Source organism: Callorhinus ursinus, unplaced genomic scaffold, assembly GCF_003265705.2.
Source record: "Callorhinus ursinus isolate GAN/ISIS: 27379988/994484 unplaced genomic scaffold, GSC_fseal_2.0 scaffold14, whole genome shotgun sequence".
NCBI lineage: Eukaryota > Metazoa > Chordata > Mammalia > Carnivora > Otariidae > Callorhinus > Callorhinus ursinus.
Window position 1 is genome coordinate 14,599,878 of NW_027397076.1, and position 23,465 is coordinate 14,623,342.

The window sequence follows — 23,465 nt, forward strand, 5'->3', positions numbered from 1 at the left end:
AAAACTGTTCCCTGCGGAGCCAGTTGGCAGCCAGCATGTCTAACAGAAACAATAATAAGCTGCCCAGCAACCTGCCGCAGTTAACAGAATTTGATCAAGCGGGATCCACCAGCCTACGTTGAGGAGTTTCTACAGCAGTATAATCACTACAAATCCAATGTGGAGATTTTCAAATTACAACCAAACAAACCTAGCAAAGAACTGGCAGAGTTGGTGATGTTTATGGCACAGATTGGTCACTGCTATCCAGAACATTTAAGTAATTTTCCTCAAGAGCTGAAAGATCTTCTCTCCTACAATCACACTGTCTTGGATCCAGATCTTCAAATGACATTTGCAAAGCTTTGATTTTGCTGAGAAATAAGAATCTCATCAATCCATCAAGTTTGCTAGAACTCTTCTTTGAACTTCCGCGTTGCCGTGATAAGCTCCTGTGAAATACTTTATATACACATATTGTCACTAATATCAAGAATATAAATGCAAAACACAAGAACAATAAAGTGAATATAGTGTTGCAGAACTTCATGTACACCATGTTAAGAGACAGCAGTGCAACTGCAGCCAAGATATCTTCGGATGTGATGATTGAACTCTACAGAAGAAACATCTGGAATGATGCCAAAACTGTCAATGTGATCACAACTGCATATTTCTCTAATTACTGCTTTGACATTTTTCCTTGGGAAAGATGAAGAGGAGAAACAGGACAGTGACTCAGAATCTGAGGATGAAGGACCAACAGCAAGAGACCTGCTAGTGCAATATACCACAGGGAAGAAAAGCTCCAAACACAAGAAAAGGTTGGAAAAGGCTATGAAAGTGCTCAAGAAACAAAAAAAGAAGAAAAAACCAAATGTCCTTAACTTTTCAGCTATTTATTTGATTCATGATCCCCAAGATTTTGCAGAAAAACTACTAAAGCAGCTAGAGAATTCTACAGAGAGGTTTGAGGTGAAAATGATGCTCATGAACCTCATCTCCAGATTGGTGGGAATTCACGAGCTTTTTCTCTTTAACTTCTGTCCATTTGTGCAAAGGTTTCTGCAGCCCCACCAAAGAGAAGTAACAAAGATCCTTCCGTTTGCTGCCCAAGCATCTCATCCCTTAGTACCCCCAGAGATCATTCAGTCAGTGCTCATGACTGTGGCCAACAATTTTGTCACCGACAACTCTGGGGAGGTCATGACAGTAGGAATCAATGCTATAAAAGAGATAACAGCTCGATGTCCTCTAGCCATGACTGAAGAACTTCTCCAAGACCTAGCTCAGTATAAAACACACAGATAAGAATGTGATGATGTCTGCTAGAACTTTGATTCAGCTCTTCCGAACACTGAATCTTAAGATGTTGCAGAAGAAATTCTGGGGTAAGCCTACAGAGGCCTCCGTAGAAGCAAGAGTGCAAGAATATGGAGAATTAGATGCTAAAGATTACATCCCAGGAGCAGAAGTTCTAGAAGTTGAAAAAGAAGAGGATGCTGAAAACGATGAAGATGGGTGGGAAAGTACCAGTCTCAGTGAGGAGGCAGATGCCGATGGTGAGTGGGTTGATGTGCACCACTCTTCTGATGAAGAACAGCAAAAAACATCCAAGAAGCTCAAAAGCATGCCCATGGAGGAGCGGAAAACCAAAGCTGCAGCCATTAGCACGAGCCGAGTTTTAACTCAAGAACACTTCCAGAAAATCCGCATGGCCCAAATGAGGAAAGAACTCGACGCTGCCCCAGGGAAAGCCCAAAAGAGGAAATATATTGAAATTGATAGTGATGAGGAGCCCAGGGGTGAGTTACTTTCTCTTCGGGACATTGAACGCCTTCCTAAGAAGCCAGAGTCTGACAAGGAGACAAGACTAGCAACGGCATTGCTAGAAAGACATAGAGAGACCGAAAAGAATTTGTGAGGAAGAAAACCAAAATGAACCCATTTTCCAGTTCCGCAAATGAAGAGAAGAAAAAACAGAAGAACTTTATGATGGTGTGATACAGCCATAATGTCTGGTCAAAAAACAAGCGTTCCTTCCGAGAAAAGCAGCTGGCACTACGAGATGCACTTTTGAAAAAGAGAAAAAGAATGAAGTAATCTCCAAGCAAATTTTGCATTCCAAGAAGAGTGCTAAATTTGTATCATTATTTTGAAAATTAATCACAAATATTTATTTACATGAAAAAGTCCTGAAGCACTATATTGTGAAAAACATAGTAAACTTGGTAGCAATTTAGTGTTTTTGTCTTGGAGATGGGTAATGGTGGGAATGTTTGAAACGTAACCAGTAGTGGTGTTGTAAAATCATTTTCATTTAGTATTCATGCAAAAAAAAAAAATGTTGGGTGCCTACTAATTGTCACTGTAGACATAAAAATGAATGAGCCATAACCCCTCACAGAAGGCATTCACAGCCTATTTGGGAAATAGGAGGGGGCAGATGTGTGTTGTATGTGTATTTGTAGTGCAGTGTAAATAGTTTTCTAATAGAGATAGGTGTGTGCTTCTCTGGGGTCATAGAGACCTCTGCAGGGCATGGGAATTAAACATTTTCTCTTAAAACAGGACAATGTTACAAGAGTAAGAGATTCTTACTTGTATATAGGTTTACCTGCTGAAAACAGGTCCCTGCTGTACAGATTTTCTGTAGCCAATTAGGTCTTTTAGTCTATCCAAAAAATGTAAGTATTTTTTTGAATGCCAGGTATAGGCTTTTTGGTTAAGACCTTGCTTTTTAAATTGCCTTAAGTATACATAGTAATCTTGGAGTGTCTTTAGTTCATCATTTGGGCCGCCATAGAGGAAAAAGAAATCAGATTGGTTTCCTCAGCTTGCCTTCATGCTGTGGTATTTTCAGGCCACTCTTTGCTTTCTCTCAATAAAAGATTCCTAATGTCACATTAAAAAAAAAAAAAAGAAAACTGTATGCTGTCCACAGGAAACCTCAAATATAACAATATAGGTAGTTAGTAAAAGGTTAGAAAAAGATATGTCTTGTAAATATTCAAATGTTAGTTAAAAGAAGTAGAAGTGGCTATATTAATATCAAATAAAGTAGACTTCAGAGCAAAGAAAAATGCCAGAGGTAGAAGATTATATAATTATAAAAAATGTCAGTCCATCATGAAGACAAGAATACTAAATGTGTATGAACCAAACAGAACTGCAAAATATGTGAAGCAAAAACTGATAGAACTAAGAGGAGAGATAGATGAATCCATAATTATTGTTGGAGATTTGACACCCTTGTTTCAACAATTGATAGAAAAATTAGAAAATCAGGAAGGATCTAGAACTCAACAACACCATTAACCAGAAGAATCTAATTGATATTTATAGAACACTCAACCCAACAAGAGTACCTAAACATATTTTTTTCAAGTGGCTACTGAATATATACTAAAACAGGCTATATCCTGGGCCATAAAATAAACCTCTACAGATTTATAAAAATTGAGATTATACAGGGTGAGTTCTCTAACCACAACAGAATCAAACTAGAAATCAGTCTCAGAAAGATAGTAGAGAAATCCTCAAATTGGAAATGAAATGACACACCTCAAATAATTCATGAGTCAGAGGAAATTTCAATGAAAACATATTAATCAAAAATAATTTTGAAAAATTCATTAGCCTGAATGAAAATGTAACATGTTAAAATATTCAGGATACAGCTGAAGCAGTGCTGAGAGAAAATGTATGGCATTAAATGTATTCATTAGAAAAGAGAAAAATATCAAATTAGTACTCTAAGCTCCCACCTTAAGAACCTAGAAAAAGAGGATCAAAATAAATACAAAGTAAGGAGAGGGAAGGAAAGAAGAAAGATAAGAGTAGAAACAATGAAATTGAAAACAGAAAAAACAGTAGAGAAAATCAGTGAAGCAAAGAGCTATCCTTTGAAAGGATTAATAAAGTTGACAAACCTCTAGCAAGACTGCCAAAAAAGAGGGAAGACACAGATTACCTATATCAGGAATGAAACAGAATATCACTACAGATCTTGCAGACATCAAAAGGGTAATGAGGAAATCTGGTAAACAACTCCACCCAAACAAATTTGTCAAACATAGATGAAATGGATCAAAAGGCAGATACTACTGTAACTCACCCCATATGAAATAAATCATATGAATAGCCATATAACTATTAAGAAAACTGAATTCATATTGAAAAACTGACCAAAGAATGGTGTCACTGGAGAATTCTATGAAGTGTTTAAAGAGGAATGAAAACCAGTTCTATACAGTGTCTTTCAGAAAATAGAAGAGGAGAGGGATGTTACCAGGTGGGGAAACTGGACAAAGCGTACACAGAAACTCTTTAAATTATTTTTTACAATTGCATATGAACCTACCATCATCGAAAAATAAAGTTTAATTAAAAAGGGGGGGCGCCTAGGTGGTGCAGTCAGTTAAGCATCCAACTCTTGGTTTCAGCTGAGGTCATGATCTCAGGATCGTGAGATCGAGCCCACGTCGGCCTCCTCGCTCAGCTGGAGTCTGCTTGAGCTTTTTCTCTCCCTCTCCCTCTGCCCCTCCTGCTTGTGCACTCTCTCTCTCTCTCTCTCTCAAATAAATCAAGATAAACAGAAAAAAGTTATTTTCTACAGAAGAACAAAGGTAAGAACGACAACAGACTTCCTTTTGGAAATATAAGCCCAAAGACAGTAGAGAAATTCTTTAAAATATTAAAAGCAACAACGACAAGTTAGGCTGTTTGATTCCAGAGCCTGTACCCTTAACCATTTCTATATGCTGCATCCTAAAGATAATAAAAACAGAGATGGATGAAGCAATTACATATACCACTTTGTCCTTTTGTGTGCCTGGGGAGTTAGAATGGTACGCCCATCCTTTGAAAAGAAGATAAACAGCAACTATTCCTAGTTCGGGATTTGTTTCTTGTTTCTGTTGTTTTCTTTACTTCACAATCTTTTAAAAGTAAAATTGGTTAATAAATCATGTTTCCTGTCAAGTAAGCTTATATTCAAGAAGAGAATAAAGTAAATGTAGAGGTAACTGTAATACAGGCAAATTTGGCTAAATGTCATAAAGTAGAAATTCAGACAAAGCCTTTGGGAAATTTAGAGCAAGGATTGAGAGTACAACAAATTACGGGTATCAAGGAAGATTGCGTGTGAATCAGATTGAGAGTGGAGGAAGAGGGAAGAGCTGAGGATGTCCGAGATCTGTGTCCTGATGCCTGGGACGAGAGCAGTGTCATAGTAGTGTTTAAATAGAAGTTCTTGGATAGCACAAGTTTTGTGATTATTTGCTTGTCGGCTAGGTTCTGTAATGTATCCTTACTACCTAGAACAGTGCTGGGTACATAATAAGTACTCAGTATTTGTTACATGAATGAGTAAACAGAGAAATTAGAAGGCAGCAATCACCAGATTTTGTAAGAATGATTTGATGGTGAGCTCTAGTTGGGGAGTTATAAATGTGGAATCTAATCCTCATTATGCCATTAGCCAGCTCTGACCATAGTTTCAGCTACCACTCCAGCTGTCACGCAGATGGCTCTCAAAACTACCGGAGAGAGCAGTAATATAGGAAACATGCTGATGAAGAACATTAGCTGTCTGACCCCATATGTAAAGTGAAGAGGACAAGAGAAATGATTGTTAGTAAATGCAATTTTATGTCTAGTGCACTTAGCTCAGCATTTGGTCCTTTGTACTCCTTTGTACTCAAAACAGGGCACCATTGTCTGAACTTGAGTTACACATGGGCTTCTGACCTAGATGAGCCACCACACCTCTAATATAGCACATTAAACTGTGTTTGAGTTACCTTATGCAAAAAGCTAAATGGTATTTTAAAGATACCCAGCCTAAGACCTTCATTTTAACTTGTGCCAAAGTGAAAAAGTAACTTGCACAAAGTCACACAGCTAGCTGAAGGAAACAGAATATGGAGGGGGAAAGGTATTCAGGGACCAAACCTAGGGGCTAATGTTTACATATAAAGAATGGGAGGAAAAATAGGAAAGAGACACTAATTAGTTGGGCTTGACACTGACTTTTACAGCTGCCTCCTATAATGAATTTTATTTTCTGGAAAAAAATGATATTTGCCTGCTAGATAGCTCTACCGTTCCCATTGACATCTTTATTTCAACATGTCTAAAACCAAACTGGAACCACTACATGTTAAAACTGAAAAAGAGTTATGAGGGTTTCCAGTCTAAGCTCTCATTTTACAGAAGAGGAAAACATTCTGTACTGGGCTGGAGGTCTCACCCTTAGATTCATTTATAGCAATGTAAGCCATCATTCATCTCTTGGGTCACTTTTGCCTAGGTTGCAGAGCATTACTTAAAGTCCATTTGGCTTAGAGTGATCCTTCTAAGCTCATCCTGGCTAGTTTTTAAGAGCAGTGGGTTTTTGTTTTCTTGTTGTTTCATTTTTCTCTTTTTTATTTTTTTTCTTCAAACAGCTGAATCCTTTAAGTTGAATCATATGAAGAAACCCCTTATGTAAAAAGAGACTAACAAGAGGAGGTGCTCTGGTTAGCTAAGATATGGTGGTGGTTGGGGAGATCAGGAAAGGGAAAGGAAGAGTTTTACCCTGATAACTTGGCCCTCTCATTCCTAGGGGTGAGGGTCCTCCGGAGTGCCCCTGAGGTTAGGAAGCAGTTTGAAACTCACTGATTTGGAGGCATGTGGGATCCGGGAGTGGTGGTTGGCACGCATGAGAAGGTTGCTGGTGTTTCTCCTCATCAAGTTCCCCCGTGACTTCCACGTACCCTGGAGTAATGATTTTTAGTTCTTTTTGAATCTAAGAAGTAAGAATGAGGCCATCAGTGCAAGTAGGGTCTTAATAAACTCCCAGCTATCATTTAAAAACTCTCATCAGTCACATTTGTAGTTATTTACACAGACAAGCAGCTTTTTTGTGAATTAAGTGACTTGGAATAGATAATTTTATTAGTATAGACATAGCTCAAGAATTATTGGCACATGAGGAAAAGCTTAGCAGCAATCAGCATATTGATCTTGCATAAACCCCTATAATGTTCTGATGAATTGTAAAATACTTGACACATTTTTAATTGTTTTTCTAGTATTATTTATAATTTTGAATTTTAGTCAGCAACTGATAAAACCCCGTTTTAGACACCATGGGGAGATAGAAGGAAAATAGGCCAAGGTCCTTGCCCTCACATTTGAGTCATGCTGAGTGCAGAATGAAGAACGTGATATTTTAGGATTTTTTCTTTTGTACTTGATTTCACCACCTGAGCTTTCTTTTTATATTGTGTAATTTTTAATTTTAATTTACTGACTTGTACAAAAGCATATTCATGACTGAAAATTCAATAATTTAAGGTTCTGTGCTTTCTTTCAAATTATTATTAGATTGCAAGCCTGGAGAAAGATAAAGAAGAACTACATAATCAACTGCTTAAGGTTGATCCCCCAAGAAAAAGCAAACAAATGGAGCAACTTGTTCGAGAGAAAGTTCATTTGAGTCAGAAATTAAAAGGTTTAGAGGCTGAAGTAGCAGAATTAAGGGCTGAAAAAGAGAATTCTGGTGCTCAGGTAGAAAATGCCCAAAGAATTCAGGTGCGGCAGTTGGCTGAGATGCAGGCTACAGTCAGATCCCTGGAGGTAAGATTTTAATTGCTTCCCAGTAGAGTATGGCATGCTTTTTTAAGATTGACAAGCCTTTGATTTTTAGAGCATAAATGTATGCTCACCAATCTAATGCTGACGCATTTGTAGAGTCCTAAGAGTATATATTCTTTTTGTAAAGAAGAAAACTATTGATTCATAAGCAGTAGCTATGCTGCCATATTTACAAAGGGATTAATTATTCTTTGGGAGAATGAATTAACCCTTGAAGTGCCAGAAAGTAGAAGATGCCAAATTTTCAAAATTTGAGCTCTGAGGATTAAAGTCCTCTCAAACCAGAAAAAAGTTTCTTCCTAGATAGTTATTTCCTTACATGGGATTCAAGATATTAAAATCATAAGTCTTGTTTAAATAAAAATACCATACTTTAATATCTTATGATAGTTTCTTGCCGGAGTAATACAATTCAACTTGGTGCTAATGTATATAAGCCTTTAGTGAAATATTTCCCTGAGTTCATTAGAGAAAGATGAGAGGTAGGCTGGTACTCCTAGAGGTATTCTCTGAAAACCTTTTTCTTTATCCTATAGGTTCACAGGTTGGAAGTTGTGAATTAAACTGACAAAAGACAGATTAACAAGAGAAAAAATATTTATTCGTGTTTGTGTACACAGAAAAATGTGGCTACAAGTGGTAGTTAGAATTTGGGGCTTACATACCACCTTAATAGGGAAGGGAGGGGGGAGAAAGGGTACTTACGGGAACACAAATGACTTTTAGGAAAGATAAATGGGCCTTTAGTTAAATAGATGGGAGATATGACAGTTTTGCGACAATGTGTAGGTGATTTCTTATCCTGGTACTGATTTCTCCCTTGATAGGGGTCAGTCTTCACTGGCTATGAAACCCCAGGGAAGGGGATTTATAATTCTTTTTGGAGGCTCTGCTTTTTGGCAGCTAAGAGAAGTTCAGGGAAAAACCTTTTCCTGTGTCTATTGATTATCAAATGCCTTCAGCTCAAAATAATTTTTATTCCACTGTGGCATATTCTGCATCCCTTAACCATCTTGTTTAGGTGTGCTTACTTTTCCTAGTTCTTAGTGTCTAACATGTAACAGATATACCAGTTTAATTGTTTTGATTTATTTTGAGCAATCCAGAGAGAGAGAGAGGGAAAGAAAGAGTGTGTGTGTGTTTGTGTGTGTGTGTGTGTGTGTGTTAGAATAGTTGTGAAATGATTAGAGTTGTAGGGAAATTAGTGGGCACCTAGCAAAATAATGATTTTTTTTTTTTTTGCTAACAAACTGGGTACAGGGAGCACATTGATATGTTATGAAGCATAGAAGTCACCTTTTTATTTTTGGATGAAACCTCTGATAGTATTTACTGGTTTCCTGAAGTAAAGGTGTATCATTGGACCTTAGACATGAGGCAGTTCAAAATGATACTATTATGTTGCTACCCTTCCATCCTTAATGTATTTATAGTGACAGAATAAGTGGGATGATTGCAATTGAACATAGCATATGACCCTCATTGAGGTCATTTAGAGTGATGATTTTCAGGACAAGTTGAATGATTACAAAAGGTGGGAGGTTCATTTGTGACATTTTCAAAATAGCCTGTGGTTAATTTTATCATTTGTCAGATGAAATGAAAAGAAGCATTTCTTTCTTTGATTTTTTTGGCTGTCATTGTGCCCAAAGAGTATCATTTTATATGTGAGGAAAATAGCTTTTTTCTGAATTATTTGTTGAATATATTCTTAATCATATTTAAAATATATAGGAAATGAGATCTTATAAAACTGTACTTATTCTTAAATGTCAAACATTTTAATTTTAACTATTTTGAGTAGAAATTTATTTTTTAAAAAGCATTTAGTTTTCGCTTTCTAATTAAAGAGTACTATGAGTGTTACCAACCAGAAATTTTCTCGACAATTTACAGACTTAAGAAATCTTTATGATATGTTGGATTCAAGAGCTATTGAGCTCTTTTTTCATACTTCCAGAGTCTCCAGATTAGTTGAAGATTTTGAATTTTTAAATCTCTTGTTTTTATTTTTTAATCTGCCTTGATTTTCACATTTTTAGTTCTCACTTATTACTACAAATGAACCCTTTCTTCTACTTTCTTTTGTATTTCTTTTTTTTTTTTTTTATAAGCTGCTCATTTATTCGGTTATTTTTCAAATGGTTTTTTTTATATACTTTTGTGTTTCTGTTGTGCATTGAAACCCTCAAAAATGTTTGCTCGAATTGTGTCAACAATAAGAGTAAATAGGTATCAAGTGAGTGCATTAGGTACTCTCTTTCATGAGAGAAGTGTATATGTTTTGTTTCATTGGTGGCTGTTGATACTCCAGAGACTGTTGCATATTTCTTGGAGCAAATATCTTTCATTTGAATTCTACCAGTTACTTTGAGAAAACTCTTGTTGCTTTGTTAATATTGTTGAGGTTTTGAATAATTTGGGGTAGTATGATTATACATATATTAAAATAATAAAAATTTTAATATAATTATAAAAATTATGAATAAATTTAAAAATATTTTTTTAATCAAGGCTGAAAAACAGTCAGCTAAACTACAGGCTGAACGCTTGGAAAAAGAGCTACAATCAAGCAGTGAACAAAATACTGTTCTAATCAGTAAATTGCATAAAGCTGAGCGGGAAATAAATACGTTGACCAGTAAAGTAAGTCATCTTAATGTTTCTACTTCATTCTTTAGAATGCTTGATACCGCATAATGACAAAGAAATTTTGTATTCAAATTGTTTACTTCTCTATATTGAAATCTTTTTTTATCCTATCATTCTGCCTTCCAAATATATATAGAAACTGACCAGTTTTTACTACCTTTACTGTGACTACTCTTGTCCAGGCCATGATTTCTCTAGGTTCAATTTTTACAGTAGCCTCCTAACTCTCTACCTATTCAGAGCTCTGCATGATCTGGCCTCTGCAGTCTTTCCAGAGCCATCACAGTCCATTTTCCCTCCTGTTCACTTTGCTCCAGCCTTACTGGCCTTCTTCTCACTCTTACTTACTTCTATCCAGGGCCTTTGTATTTGCCTGCTGACGTGGTCTTCCCTCAGGTCCATATAGCTTGCTTTCTCGCCTATTTTTTCAGAGAGGCCTTCCTTGTTTGCACATGTAAAATACCATCTTCCCTCTTCCTGCCTCACTGTCTTCTTTACCTGCTTTATTTTTCTTCATAGCTCTTAACAGCATTTGATATATTTATATTTGTTTATTTTTTGTCTCTTCTCTTCTCTCCCACCCCCTTTTCCTTCAACCAAATAGAAGCTTGAAGAACAGGGACATTGCTTTTATTACTCCTTGTACCTCCATCTCCTGCAACAGTGCTGACACACAACAGGCATTCTATAAATACTTGTTAAATGAGTATTTTAATAGCAGCATGGTGTGCATTTTTGTTATTTTTATTTTTTAAAGATTATTTATTTTAGAGAAAGAGTGTGTGTGTGAGAAAGAGGGGGAGAGAGAATCTCCAGCAGACTCCCCGCTGAGCATGGAGCCCGACACAGGGCTCGATCCCAGGACCCCCAAGATCATGATCTGAGCTGAAATCCAGAGCTGTCAACTTAAGCAACTAAGCCACCCAAGTGCTCCTATGTTATTTTTAAAAGAATATATATAATGGTTTGCGCATCTTTTATATACCAAGTTTTCTCAGGAACTTACAGTTTTTCCCCTCACATGCTCTCTATATAAGGAACCTGGTAACCAGAAATAGAGCAATGATAAAAGTATTTTGTAGAAAACTGTAGTGAATAACAGTATCCTCTCTGGAGTCAAGACAGACCAGATTCAAATTCCATTTATTTTCCTTAGTAGCTGTATGACCTTGAGCAATTTACTTTCTCTCTGAAAATTTCAGTGTTTTTCTTTATAAGCAGACTAATATCTACCTTATAGATTATGGCAAAATTAAATGCAATATTATGCATAAAGCACTTTGCATAAGGTCTAGTAGATAATTACCCAAATATTAGCTATTATTAATGATAGTACTTGGGGGCATCTTCAAGATCTTGGAAATAAGTCTCATTTCTGAATCAGTGAAATCAATTATTTTCCATCAGAGCAGAGTTATGTAAAATTACCTTGAAAAACGAAACGGCTCCCGGACCAGAAGGAACTTACTGTAGCATAGTAGAAATGAACTTATCTAAAGGAGTAATGTAGTCATCATAAATTCCTTGGCCAAGGAATCACTTGAGAGGACTTAGGCAGTGTTCATGACAGAGAGAAGATAGAGTTTTAGTCAGTAGAATGTAAGTATTCTGTCCCATTGGAGAGATAATTCTTACTGTGGGAAGGAATAGACCAATCTGTTTTAAATGGTGGGCATGAAACTATCATTTCATTTCATTCCATTTTTCTGATTGTATGATCACCAAAGAACTTTCTGTTATTTGACTTCCCATATAATTTTGTCTACAGGGAGAGAATGCACACTTGTCCTTCAGACTTAGAGTGTTCTATTTTCCATTATAGTTTTCTCACAGTTCTGATTTTATAGACCAATCTTTGTAAACTTTATTAATGTGAGTGCAGCCTTGAGAGTGGTGATTTCTGTGTCAGAAAGGCCATAAGCCATAATACTATATGTATTAGATGCCACCCTTGGGAGATAGTCTACCCAGTTTTTTCCATGGCAAACACATACTCTTTTATGTTTGCAGATTCTGTCTCTAGTGACATTAAAAATTTTTGTTTGAATTTTTATACTTTACAGTTTACAAAGTGGTTTTATAGCCATTGTATCATTTAATTCATTAGGCATGGCTGGCACTAGAAAGAATAAGTGAAAATTAGGTAAAATTTTTAATTGTTGAAATACTTTTATTCAAATGTCTTTCTAGTCTAGCTTATAGGTTGAGACTAAGATGTATTTAGAAATTAAAAACTGTCATCTTGGAAGAGGTAATGAAGTACAATAGAAAAGTCCATGGACTTTGAATCAGATAAATCTGTCTTTTGATCCTAACTCATTTATCTCACTCATTACCTGTGTGACTTCTGATTTGCTTAACTTTTAAGTGGGAACAATGCCTATCTCTTACAGGATTTTTCTAAGATTAAAGATGGTATTGAATGCAGTAAATAGTAGCCTATGATGAAAATAATGGCAACAATTTTACACTGGTGTTATCCTTAAATGAGAAAATGATATACATAAAGACACGGGCCTTTGAGCCCATTGACTGGTTCCATTCCTCACTATATCAATAACTGTGTGTAGAACTTTAAGCGAGTTTCCTCATAGATGAAATGAAACATTGTTCTAGCTCATCCCTAGCAGCTCATCCAGCCTACTAGGATTGTATAAGTCCTATTGGAAAATAAATTAATAATTTAATTGCTTCCTGATTAACCTAAGTAGATTATTTATACATTCAAATGTATACATATTGAGAGAGATATATTGATTCCTACAATGATAGAGTATACAAAGAAATAGAGTATACAAAGAAGTAAATTCAGGAAGTTTTCTCATGCCTTTCTTCCAATTCTGGTATTGCTAAGAGTTACCTAATTTTAAGGGCACACTTGTGTTTTTTGCGTATAAATGGCTATATTAAAAACCACCCTTCAGCTTTAGACAAACCAAGTTTTCATTTGGAATCATGCATGTAAAAAGATTTCATTGGAAGGATAAATTTTAAAATGATATTTCAAACATGATTGTCACAGTTTTCTTTTCAACTTGAAATTTTCATCAATATTTTGCACCTCTAGCAAATGGTTGTTTGCAATGCAAAGGAACACCTGGGATGTATTTGTCTAAGTTATTCAAATTTGTAAATGTTTGTCATGTTTTTGAACAGAATTATGTCAGTGTGATTCGCAGTGTCTTGGATTAAAAAGTATTACCAAAGATGGCCTGAAAATGGTGACCTTAAAGATATTTAACATTCGGGGCGTCAGGGTGGCTCAGTCGTTAAGTGTCTGCCTTCAGCTCAGGTCATGATCCTAGGGTCTTGGGATTGAGCCCCGCGTTGGGCTCCCTGCTCAGTGGGAAGCCTGCTTCTCCCTTTCCCACTCCCCCTGCTTGCATTCCCTCTCTCGCTGTGTCTCTGTCTGTCAAATAAATAAAATCTTTAAAAAAAAAAGATACTTAACATTCAGTGAGATAAATTCTAGGTATCTCAGGAAGTGTTTGATCTTTAAAACTCCAATAAAATATGCAGTTTAAGGAAATCTTCCCACACAGATATCCTTATTAGCTACATTAATGAGGTCATACCATCTCAGATCTTTGAAAAAGATCAGATTTTAAGTACTGTCTCTTCGGAATTTGTGTCAAGAGCTTCTTGAGTAATACATTTTTTTCAACTATATTTACCGTTCTTGCTTACATATATTGTTTTCTTGCATGTCTGTGTATATGTGTATGTGTAATTTAACAGATTCTGAACCCTTGTAAAATGCCTGATGTTGCTATTTTTTTATGTTTCTTAAATTTAGTAGCACTAGATAATACTTTCTGGATACTTGCTTCTGTTATGTCAAAAGCATAAAGCAAATTGGCAACATGAAGACCAAAATGGAAAATGTATTGTGAAAAAAAACAAAAGAGAAACAGAGTATCTTGGCCCATGCAGCATTTTAACATTATACATTTTATTTAGGAAATGATCTCTAGTACTCCTAGGAATTTTGATGCCTGATCACAAAAAAAGTGAAGAACCAGGGATCTAGAGTCAGAAAGAAAAGTTTATTGTGACTAGTTGGGATTTGCTTCAGATTACTTATAGAAAGTGCTGCTGTTTGTCATAGTTTAGTAATAAAATTCCTATAAGTTTTTCATTTTTAATAAATCCTTTTAATATATTTTTAGGAAGTTAGCAATTACTATAAGTGCATTCATTATTTTAGGATTATAGAAATGTGGCACTATAGGAAAACTGAAACTCCTATAGGTCCATAGATGAGTAAATTCAAATGCAGCAAGGACAAGCACTTTGAGCATATACCACTAGTTTAATAATAAAAGTAGGCCTGAAGTCAGACTTTACTTGTTTGACTTCCTGTCTACTGTTCTTCCAGTTTCAATAATTATATTTGAGTTGAAAAAAATATTTTCTCAGAGTGAAATGAATCAAGAAATAGGTTTTTTATATATTTCGTAGTTCTTGTTGAAATGAATCAAGTTTTTGCAAAATAAGATGGCTATAATTTTCCACCTCATATTTAGAGAAGCTACGGTGTGGTTTAATTAACTGTTATGTCATTCTTAACCTTTTACAGCTAGTATATAATAGCAGGTTGTAATTTCATTTGTTATAGAAATTGGATTTTCATTGTAGTTGTATTTCTTCAAAATTTTAAACATTTATAGTGTAAATTCTGTCTGTCCATGAAATTATAATGTTGTAGAGTCCAATCCACAGAAAGTTTAAATTGTTAAAATAAATACAGTGTCTTAGCTGCTTTCATGTAGTTAAACATTGTTCTGTGAGACTTGCTTTCAGAAATGTTTAAAACTGCAGACCTGGTGTCAGCACAAGGTATTCATTTTATGTAGTGTCATTTATTTTTTTTATTTTTGGGGGGTTCCTTTTTTTAACTTAAATTCAGTTAATTAACATATAGTGTATTAGTTTCAGAAGTAGAGTTCAGTGATTCATCAGTTGCATAGAACATCCAGTGCATTCCATCACTTGCCCTCCTTCATGCCCATCACCCAGTTACCCCATCCCCCCCACCTGCCTCCCCTCCAGCAACCCTCAGTTTCTTTCCTATAGTAAAGAGTCTCTTATGGTTTTTCTCCCTCTCTGATTTCATCTTGTTTTATTCTTCCCAGGTTTGTTTGTTTTTTTTACTAACCAGAATCATGCTGTATGTATTTATTATTCTTTGATGTGCTTGTTGGTGATGTTCTCAGCCTAGCACACTCCTTTTATCCATTCTATATTCCACAGAAATAGTGTCACTGTTTGGGTTGCTTCATTCTGTTGTTATAATTATGCCCACTTTTGTGCACAAACTTGAGCACAGGGGCTGGAATTTGAGGGGAAGAGTGCCAGTTTGAGCCCTTGGCAGTCTGAGGTGAAGGCATGTTGACTTGGCATTGAGCAGGTGGCAGGCCGTGCATGCTGACTTGGCATTGAGCAGGTGGCAGGCTGTGCATGCTGACTTGGGCAGGAGGGCGGCTGGACTGTGGATTTGGGACCCACAGGCTGATGGCATCATGTGTGACAGGGACATGGCTGGTTTTGCTTCTAACTTTTGTTTTTCTGGAACATCCATCTCTCTTTCTATTCTAAATGAAAGTCTTGCTGGATAGAGTATTCTTGGCTGTAGATTTTTTTCCTTTTAGCAGTTGGAATTGATCATGCTGCTGCCTTCTGGCCTGCAGAGTTTCTGCTAAAAAACCCACTGATAGCCGTATGGGGTTTCCTTTGTATGTCACTGCTTTCCTTTCTCTTGCTGCTTTTAAAATTCTCTCTTTATCACTACTTTTGGCCATCTTATTTACTTTGTGTCTTGGTACAGACCTCTTTGGGTTGGTTTTGTTGGGGGTTCTCTGTGCCTCCTGGATTCTGGATTTCTTTTTCATTCCCCAGATTCAGGAAGTTTTGAACTATTATTTCTTCAGACAGATCTTCTGCCCCCTTTTCTCACTCTTCTTCTTCTGGGAGCCCTATCATGCAACTGTTATGCTTGACAGTGTTGCTGAGTTCCCTGGGTCTATTGTCATTTTGCGTATTTTTTTTCCCCCTCTCATCTGCTTAGCTTGATTACTTTCCATTACTCTGTCCTCCAGGTGGCTGCTCCGTTCTTCTTCCTCTTGTTTGCTACTTATTCCAGGTGGTTTATTTTTATTTCCATTTATTGAGTCCAGTAGCTCTAATTGGTTCTTTTTTACGTCTCCTATCTCTTGGTGGAGGGTCTCATGAAGGTTCTGCACTCTTTTCTCAAGTCCAGTGAGTATCTTTATGAGCATTACTTTAAATTCTCTATCAGACATATTACTTTTCTCCATTTTGCTTAGGTCTCCTGCTCTGATTTTGTTCCACTCTTTCCTGTGGGACATATTCCTCTCTCTCCTCATTCTGTCTGTTGCTGTATCTGTTTTTCTGTGTTAGGAAAGTCAGCTATGTCTCCCGCACTTGAAAGTCATGGCTTTATGAAGAAGAGGTCCTGCAGCGCAATGTCTCCTTTTCATCAGAAAATGGTGCTTCAGGGGGTGTCTCCTATACGTGTGTTGCTACAAGGGTGTCCTACCATTGTGGCTGGGATGTGTTTGCCTTCAGTCCGGCCTGCGATGGCTCTCTGTCTGTTGTGGGCAGAGTCTGGTGCCTGTAGTGTTAGTGAGCCAGTCTGGGGCTGCCTTGGGCTCGAGTTGAGTCAGACCAGGTGTTGGCCAGAGATGCAGTGGTACCAAACTACAGGCACTTTCTCTGTGTCGTCCCCGGAGAAGCTTTTGTTGGTGGGTGGGGCCTGCAGTCAGACCATCTGCCTGCCCCCAACGCACTGCTGGGGTCACAGTCGGACTGGCGTGTGGTTATCTTCCCCTCTCCCTGGGGCAGGACTCACTTTGGAGTGGTGCTGGCCCTTGTCTGGGCCGCGCACACACTGCCAGGCTTGTGGCACCTCTTTGTTGGGATCTTGCCAAGAGCGATCGGAGGGGGTGGATCTGCTTTGCTGTGGCCTCTTGTCTATGCTGGGCTGCGGGGAGTCTGTTCTGCCAGTTTTCCGGTTGCTTTCTGGGTTATTTATTGCCAACGTGGGTGCTCTCCAGGCGGCCACACGGCAAGAGGTGAGCCCAGGGTCGTCCTGCTCCGCCATCGTCCCAGCAGCCTCTGTAGTGTCATTTAAAAATTCTCTGTTTATTTGGAAGCAAAGCATGCATCTTAAAATGTGGTTAGCAGTACAAAGGAAGCAGAGTACTTGCTTTCTGTTGTTCTTTAAGTGAGGATTTTGACCAAACCCTTCCTTACAGTGTTTTTAAGACCTTTCATAGATGGGAACCTCTTTTGGTAAGACACTTCTATTTCTCATCCTTCTCCTCTTTGGCTCTAGGAGCTCTTTCTCATTTGTTTCTAACTCCCATCTTCAGTTTTTATAGATTTCCGTGGCACTCAAGGATATTATCCTCTGCCCTCCTGTTCCCATCATCTTACATTTTACATATTTGGCTTGTATATATTTGTGGTTTTCTACTCTAATTTCATAGTTTTATGCATCAGTATATCAGAGTAGAGGTTTGTCTAATTTTTATATCTGTATTGGTTAAATCCTCATTAGAGGATTAACTGTAGGACTAACTTTAGAAGCACCTTACCAAAAGGAAAGGAAATGAAAAATATTAGAGGGTAGTGCAGATAACTGGAGAGATTAAGCTTTTTTGTTTGCTTCTGTAACCCCAGCTCCTACAACTGTGCTAGGGCACATAATAGGTACTCAGTAAATATTTATCCAATGAATGAATACTACTCATGAACTAGAATCATTCAACTTGTCTCAGAGAAAACAAAATTAGTTATGTGATTGGTTAATTATATGGAAAATATTGACAATTGTTTCCATTCACTCAGGGCTTTAAAAGAATCAGGTTTGGGCAGTAAAAGTTTAAATTAGATTTATATGTTTTATACTCATTCTTCTCACTGCCACCACATCCATACACACACACACACACACACACACACACACACACACACACACACAAACACACAATTCAATTGATTCTTCCTTCTTGCCCACTTGATCAATCCTTTGCCTCTTAATTGGTGTCTTTACCTTCAGTTTCTTAATCTTAATTTGCAATTAGAGTTAATTTTCTGAGACAGAGTTGATTGTGCCCCCTTCAGTAGCTAACAGGATACGCAGCCCTTTTGTACGGCATATAAAGTTTCTTCTCTGCCAGTCTACAGATTTCCTGCCTTCTTCTGTTCTAACACATTGCTCATTGTTTCTTGCAAGCATACTGTGTGATGTTATGCCTTTATAACAGTTTATGTGCTGTTCCTTATATCTAGAATGCCTTCTCGTCACCAGCACTTTTTTTTAAAGGAAAGTTTTAGGTTTTTTTCTCTGAAGATGTGTCCGTCGTTGACTATTAGATTTTAGGTACTTGCAGTTAAGCCTTTTAAGGCAAGATTAAGCCAGATGATCCCAGCCAGATATTTGTAAAGAAATAATTCTGTTAGGAAAAGGCTGTTTTCTTGGTACCAAATACTGTTCAAGGCCCTGAAGCACCTTCCCATTGGAAGGTACGTACACTGTGTACTCTGCTACCAAAACGTTTTCTCGTTTCTACTGATGTTTTTGGGAAGCAGTTAATGGCAAGAAAATGACCTATAGTAATTTCAATTTCTAATTATCAACAGGTAAAAGAACTTAAACATTCAAACAAACTAGAAATAACAGACATCAAACTGGAGGCAGCAAGAGCTAAGAGTGAGCTAGAAAGAGAAAGGAATAAGATTCAGAGTGAACTGGATGGTAATATATGATTTCCCATGCCTTTTACTATTATTTTTACATACAAACAAATTATTAAAATAGATCAAACTGAATTTTTATTTCCAGATTTTCAGCCTAATTGAATTTTAATTTGAGAGCACATATGGATTGTTTTTATTTGTGTTGAATGTTCATTTTGTGATGTGTCTTTTAAAAAAAATCAGTCTTATGTTTATGTCAGTTATTTGATTAATACATAAATTAAGTGAAACTTTACAAATGGGATTTCATACTTTCTGAGTTTAAGTTGTAAATCTATTTAGATCATGTGATTATTAGTCCCAGACCATTTTAAGACTTAAGAATGTAAGGAAGATAGGTGGATCCCCAGCCCAGTTTTTATTTTTATGTAGACAGTAAGCTAGTTATTGGGCCTATTTTTAAGCTCCAGTGTAGTCTTAGAATGTCCTTCTCATCAAGATTCCTCAGAATTATATTATTTCTGATTTTTCTTAAGAGGTGTTTAAGCTACCTTGGCCTGTAACTGTCCTCAAGTTGGTCTTTAGTTGAACTGGCCTCTATAGTTTCAGACAGAGCTTATGATGAATTACTGTTTTCCTCATTAATCTCTACTTGATGTTGGTTCATGAATTTCTGTAGAGTTAGGGAGTAACTTTTCAAGGGACTTAAAGAGTTTATGATCTAGTTATGCATTCTTTTTAAATTTTGTGTTAGATATGAATTTGTTTTAGTTATTTCATCTGCAAAATACTTGCCATATCAATATAAGGAAAATTTGTGAATTAATTGGATAAACTTGAAAGTTTCCAATTTATATTTCTTTTTTTTTTTTAAGATTTTATTTATTTATTTGAGATAGAGTGAGAGCATGAGCTGAGAGACAGACGGAGAGGGAGAAGCAGGCTCCCCACTGAGCAGGGAGCCTGATGCGGGGCTTGCTTCATCCCAGGACTCTGGGATCATGACCTGAGCTGAAGTCTCCCGACTTAACTGATTGAGCCACTCAGGCGCCCCTCCAATTTATATTTCTATTGGAAATATATAACACATCTGCTAGAATGATAGGTTTTGATGGGTTCTGTGATTTTATTCACTCTACTTCCAGCCAGCTTTATGATGGTGCTGTCTGTGGGGCTAAGGTTACAAAACCCTTTTAGAAGTTAAATAAGTATTTATATCTCTTTGGATATCCCCTGGGTTGATGTCCCCAACTTTCAAGAGTCAAGTGAGTAAATGTATATAGTCTTTTATTAAAACATTTGTATATGTATGCTAAATAAAATGACAGAATAGTTAATTCTGAGTTTTAGTCAGTTTCATTCTTGAAAGGTTTATCAGTAATGTATAGATCTTTGAAAATACATATACAGACTTTCTACGTTTTTTTAGTTATCTTACGAGTTTATGGATGCTTGCTGTTACAATTTTTTCAGCTTAATAACACTGAATGCAGCATATCTTTTTCCTTAAAAAAATACTAGGATTACAGTCAGACAATGAAATTCTCAAGTCAGCTGTCGAACACCACAAAGCTCTCCTAGTAGAAAAGGATCGTGAATTAATACGTAAAGTACAAGCTGTCAAGGAAGAAGGTTATCAAAAACTTGTGGTATTACAAGATGAAAAGTAAGTACTTAATTACCTTATTTTGTGTTCAGTCTCCTTGCAAATGAAAATATTTTGCTCTCATATCATCCTCATTTTAGTTGTTGTAACATAATTATCATTTGTTGTTTTAGGATAGAACTTGAGAACAGATTAGCGGATTTAGAGAAAATGAAAGTGGAACATGATGTCTGGAGGCAATCTGAAAAGGATCAGTGTGAAGAGAAATTGCGGGCTTCACAGATGGCAGAAGAGTTGGCCAGAAGGGAACTTCAGAGTATTAGGTTATATATGCATGTGTATATTTTAAACTTCATTTTGAAATAATTTCAGAGGTAACAAAACATTGTAAAATTCCCACATGATCTTCACCGAGATCTTTAAAGATTGACATCTTACATAACCATATTACATTAATCAAAGCTAAGATACTAACATTAATATAATCAGGAAATAAATATTAGTGTTATCAAACCTATAGACTTTATTCAAATTTTACCAATTGTCCTACTGATATCCTTTTTCTGGTCCAAGATCCAGTCCAGAATCATACATTGCCTTTCCTTGAAGAGTGCTGACCAGTTATTTTGTAGCTTGTCCCTCAATTTGAGTTTGTCTTAAATTCTTTATGATTAAATTCAGGTTATATATTTTTAGCAAAAATAATACCAAAGTCAAAGTCATGTGTCCTCAGTGCATTATATTAGGAGATATATTATTTGTCCCCTTACTGGTGATGTTCACTTTGATTGTTTGGTTAAGGTGGTGTTGGCCAGATTTTTCCAGTATAAAATGACTTTTTTTCTCTTTGTGATACATAATTATCTTATGGGGAAATACTTTGAGACTATGTAAATTTTCTCATCATACATTCTTCCACTCATCTTAGAACCCAGTGGCCAAATATGAGACAATTTGAGCAAAGAAATAAGTTGTAATAAAAGGTTATAATCCAGAGGATAAAATAAAATCTGTGTGTCCAGATGATATAATGTATAATATTTAGAGAGAAGGAAAGCTCTTTTCAGGAGAATTCCAACTAATAAACGTAGAAAGAATGATGGAAATAGGAAAAGATCATTTGGCAAACACTATAGTAGAAATGATAGGCATGATGTTGAAAATTTTCAAAGGTTTTCAGCATCTCTGGGGACAATCATAATTTTTCCTCTCTTATACTATTAATATTGTGTGTTAATGGATTTCTTAATCTTGAACCAACCTTAACTTCTGGAATAATTATCTGTTTATTTTATAAAAAACACTGTGTTAAAGCTCTCTGTCTCTATTGGGATAAATTTTGATAATCTGTGTTTTCATATGAAATTATTTCATCTTGGTTTTCAAATTTGTCTGCATAGAGATCTGCAGAATAGTTTTTATTTTTCAATTTGTTCCGTTTCAATGCTTACTTTCCCTGGGCCATTTCTTATTTGTATATGTGCTTTCTTCCTCTCTTTGTTAATCTAGTCAGCTAGTGCTTTGTTGATTTTATTCTTTTTATTGTGATAAAATATACATAACAGAATTCACTATTTTAATCATTTTAAGCATACATTTCAGTATTTTTTAAATTAGGAATTTGATTTATGGAGTCAACTTTTTTTCTATTTCCTACCTCATTAATTTCTACTCTCTTCTTTCTGTGTTTTTCTGCCATTAAAAAGTTTTTATAGTTTTATTAGTGTTTAGCATACATAAAATAAAATTCATCCATTTAAATAATGTGCAGCTTGATGCCTTTTGGTAATTGTATAAAGTTTTGTAATCATCACCACAGTAAAAGCATAGAACAGTTCAATTACCCTAAAAGTTTCCCCATGTCTCTTTGCAGTTGACCTCGCCTCTGATGCCCAGCCTTAGGCACCCCCAGATTTATCCATGTTGTTGCATATATCAGTAGTTCATTCCTTTCTATTGCTGATTAATATTCCATTGAATGGATGTAACATTTGTTTATTCATTTTCCTTTTAATGGACAGATATTTGGGTTGTTATTAGTTTGGGGCTATTATGATTAATGTTGCTATGAACATTCATGTACAAGTCTTTGGGCATACATTTTTATTTCTCTTGGTTAAATGTCTAGGAATGACATTTCTGAGTGATGACATATAGCAATACTGTTTTATAACATACATAGCTAAACTGTTTTACAAAGAAGTATTCCTGTAGCAACGTATGAGAGTTCCCCTATGACAATTCCATATAATTCACACATCTTAACTGACATTTGTTATTGTCAGTCTTTTTAACTTAACCCTAGCAGATGTGTAGTAATATATCATTGTGGTCTTAATTTGATTTTCCCCAATGGCTAATGATGGTTAGCATCTTGTAATGTGGTTTTTTGAAGTATTCATCCAAATATTTTGCCCATATTTAAAATTGGGAAATTATTTTCATATTCAGTTGTAACAGGTCTTCATTTTGCAACAAGCCCTTTGTCAGATACATATTTGACAGATATGTTCTAAGTCTGTGGATTGCTTTGTTTATTTTAATTGTGTCTATTGAAAGCAAAATTTATTTTGATGAAGTCCATTTTATCATTTTTTTTCTAGTGTGTGTGTTTTAATTTTTAAAAAACTTATTTAAGTGATCTTTATGCCCCACATGAGATTTGAACTCATGACCCTGAGGTCAAGTTGCATGCTCTATGGACTGAGCCCTCCAGCCACCCCTTTTGTGTGTTCTCTTTAAGAAAGCTTTGCCTAATCTTGTGTTACAAAGATTTCTATTTTGTTTTCTTCTAAAAGATTAATATTTTGTTTCTTACACTTAGGTTTTATGATCCAGTTCATGTTAATTTCTGTGTAGTGTG

At 36.1% G+C, this 23,465-nt stretch overlaps 1 protein-coding gene and 1 pseudogene across 4 annotated transcripts in view; both read left to right on the forward strand.

The window, feature by feature from the left end:
- The window catches only part of CEP83 (centrosomal protein 83), a 139,122-nt gene that overhangs the window by 84,583 nt on the left and 31,074 nt on the right, over positions 1-23,465 (forward strand). For 2 of the 4 annotated variants that reach the window (XM_073900506.1, XM_025881380.2), the window contains exons 6-10: positions 7,351-7,602; positions 10,135-10,266; positions 18,940-19,054; positions 20,518-20,662; positions 20,776-20,925. In XM_073900506.1, the coding sequence (XP_073756607.1) occupies positions 7,351-7,602; positions 10,135-10,266; positions 18,940-19,054; positions 20,518-20,662; positions 20,776-20,925 (794 nt within the window). The remainder of the gene's footprint in view (positions 1-7,350; positions 7,603-10,134; positions 10,267-18,939; positions 19,055-20,517; positions 20,663-20,775; positions 20,926-23,465) is intronic. The other 2 variants (XM_025881384.2, XM_073900507.1) reach the window with 2 other exon arrangements.
- Positions 36-2,117, forward strand: LOC112832032 (protein SDA1 homolog; annotated as a pseudogene).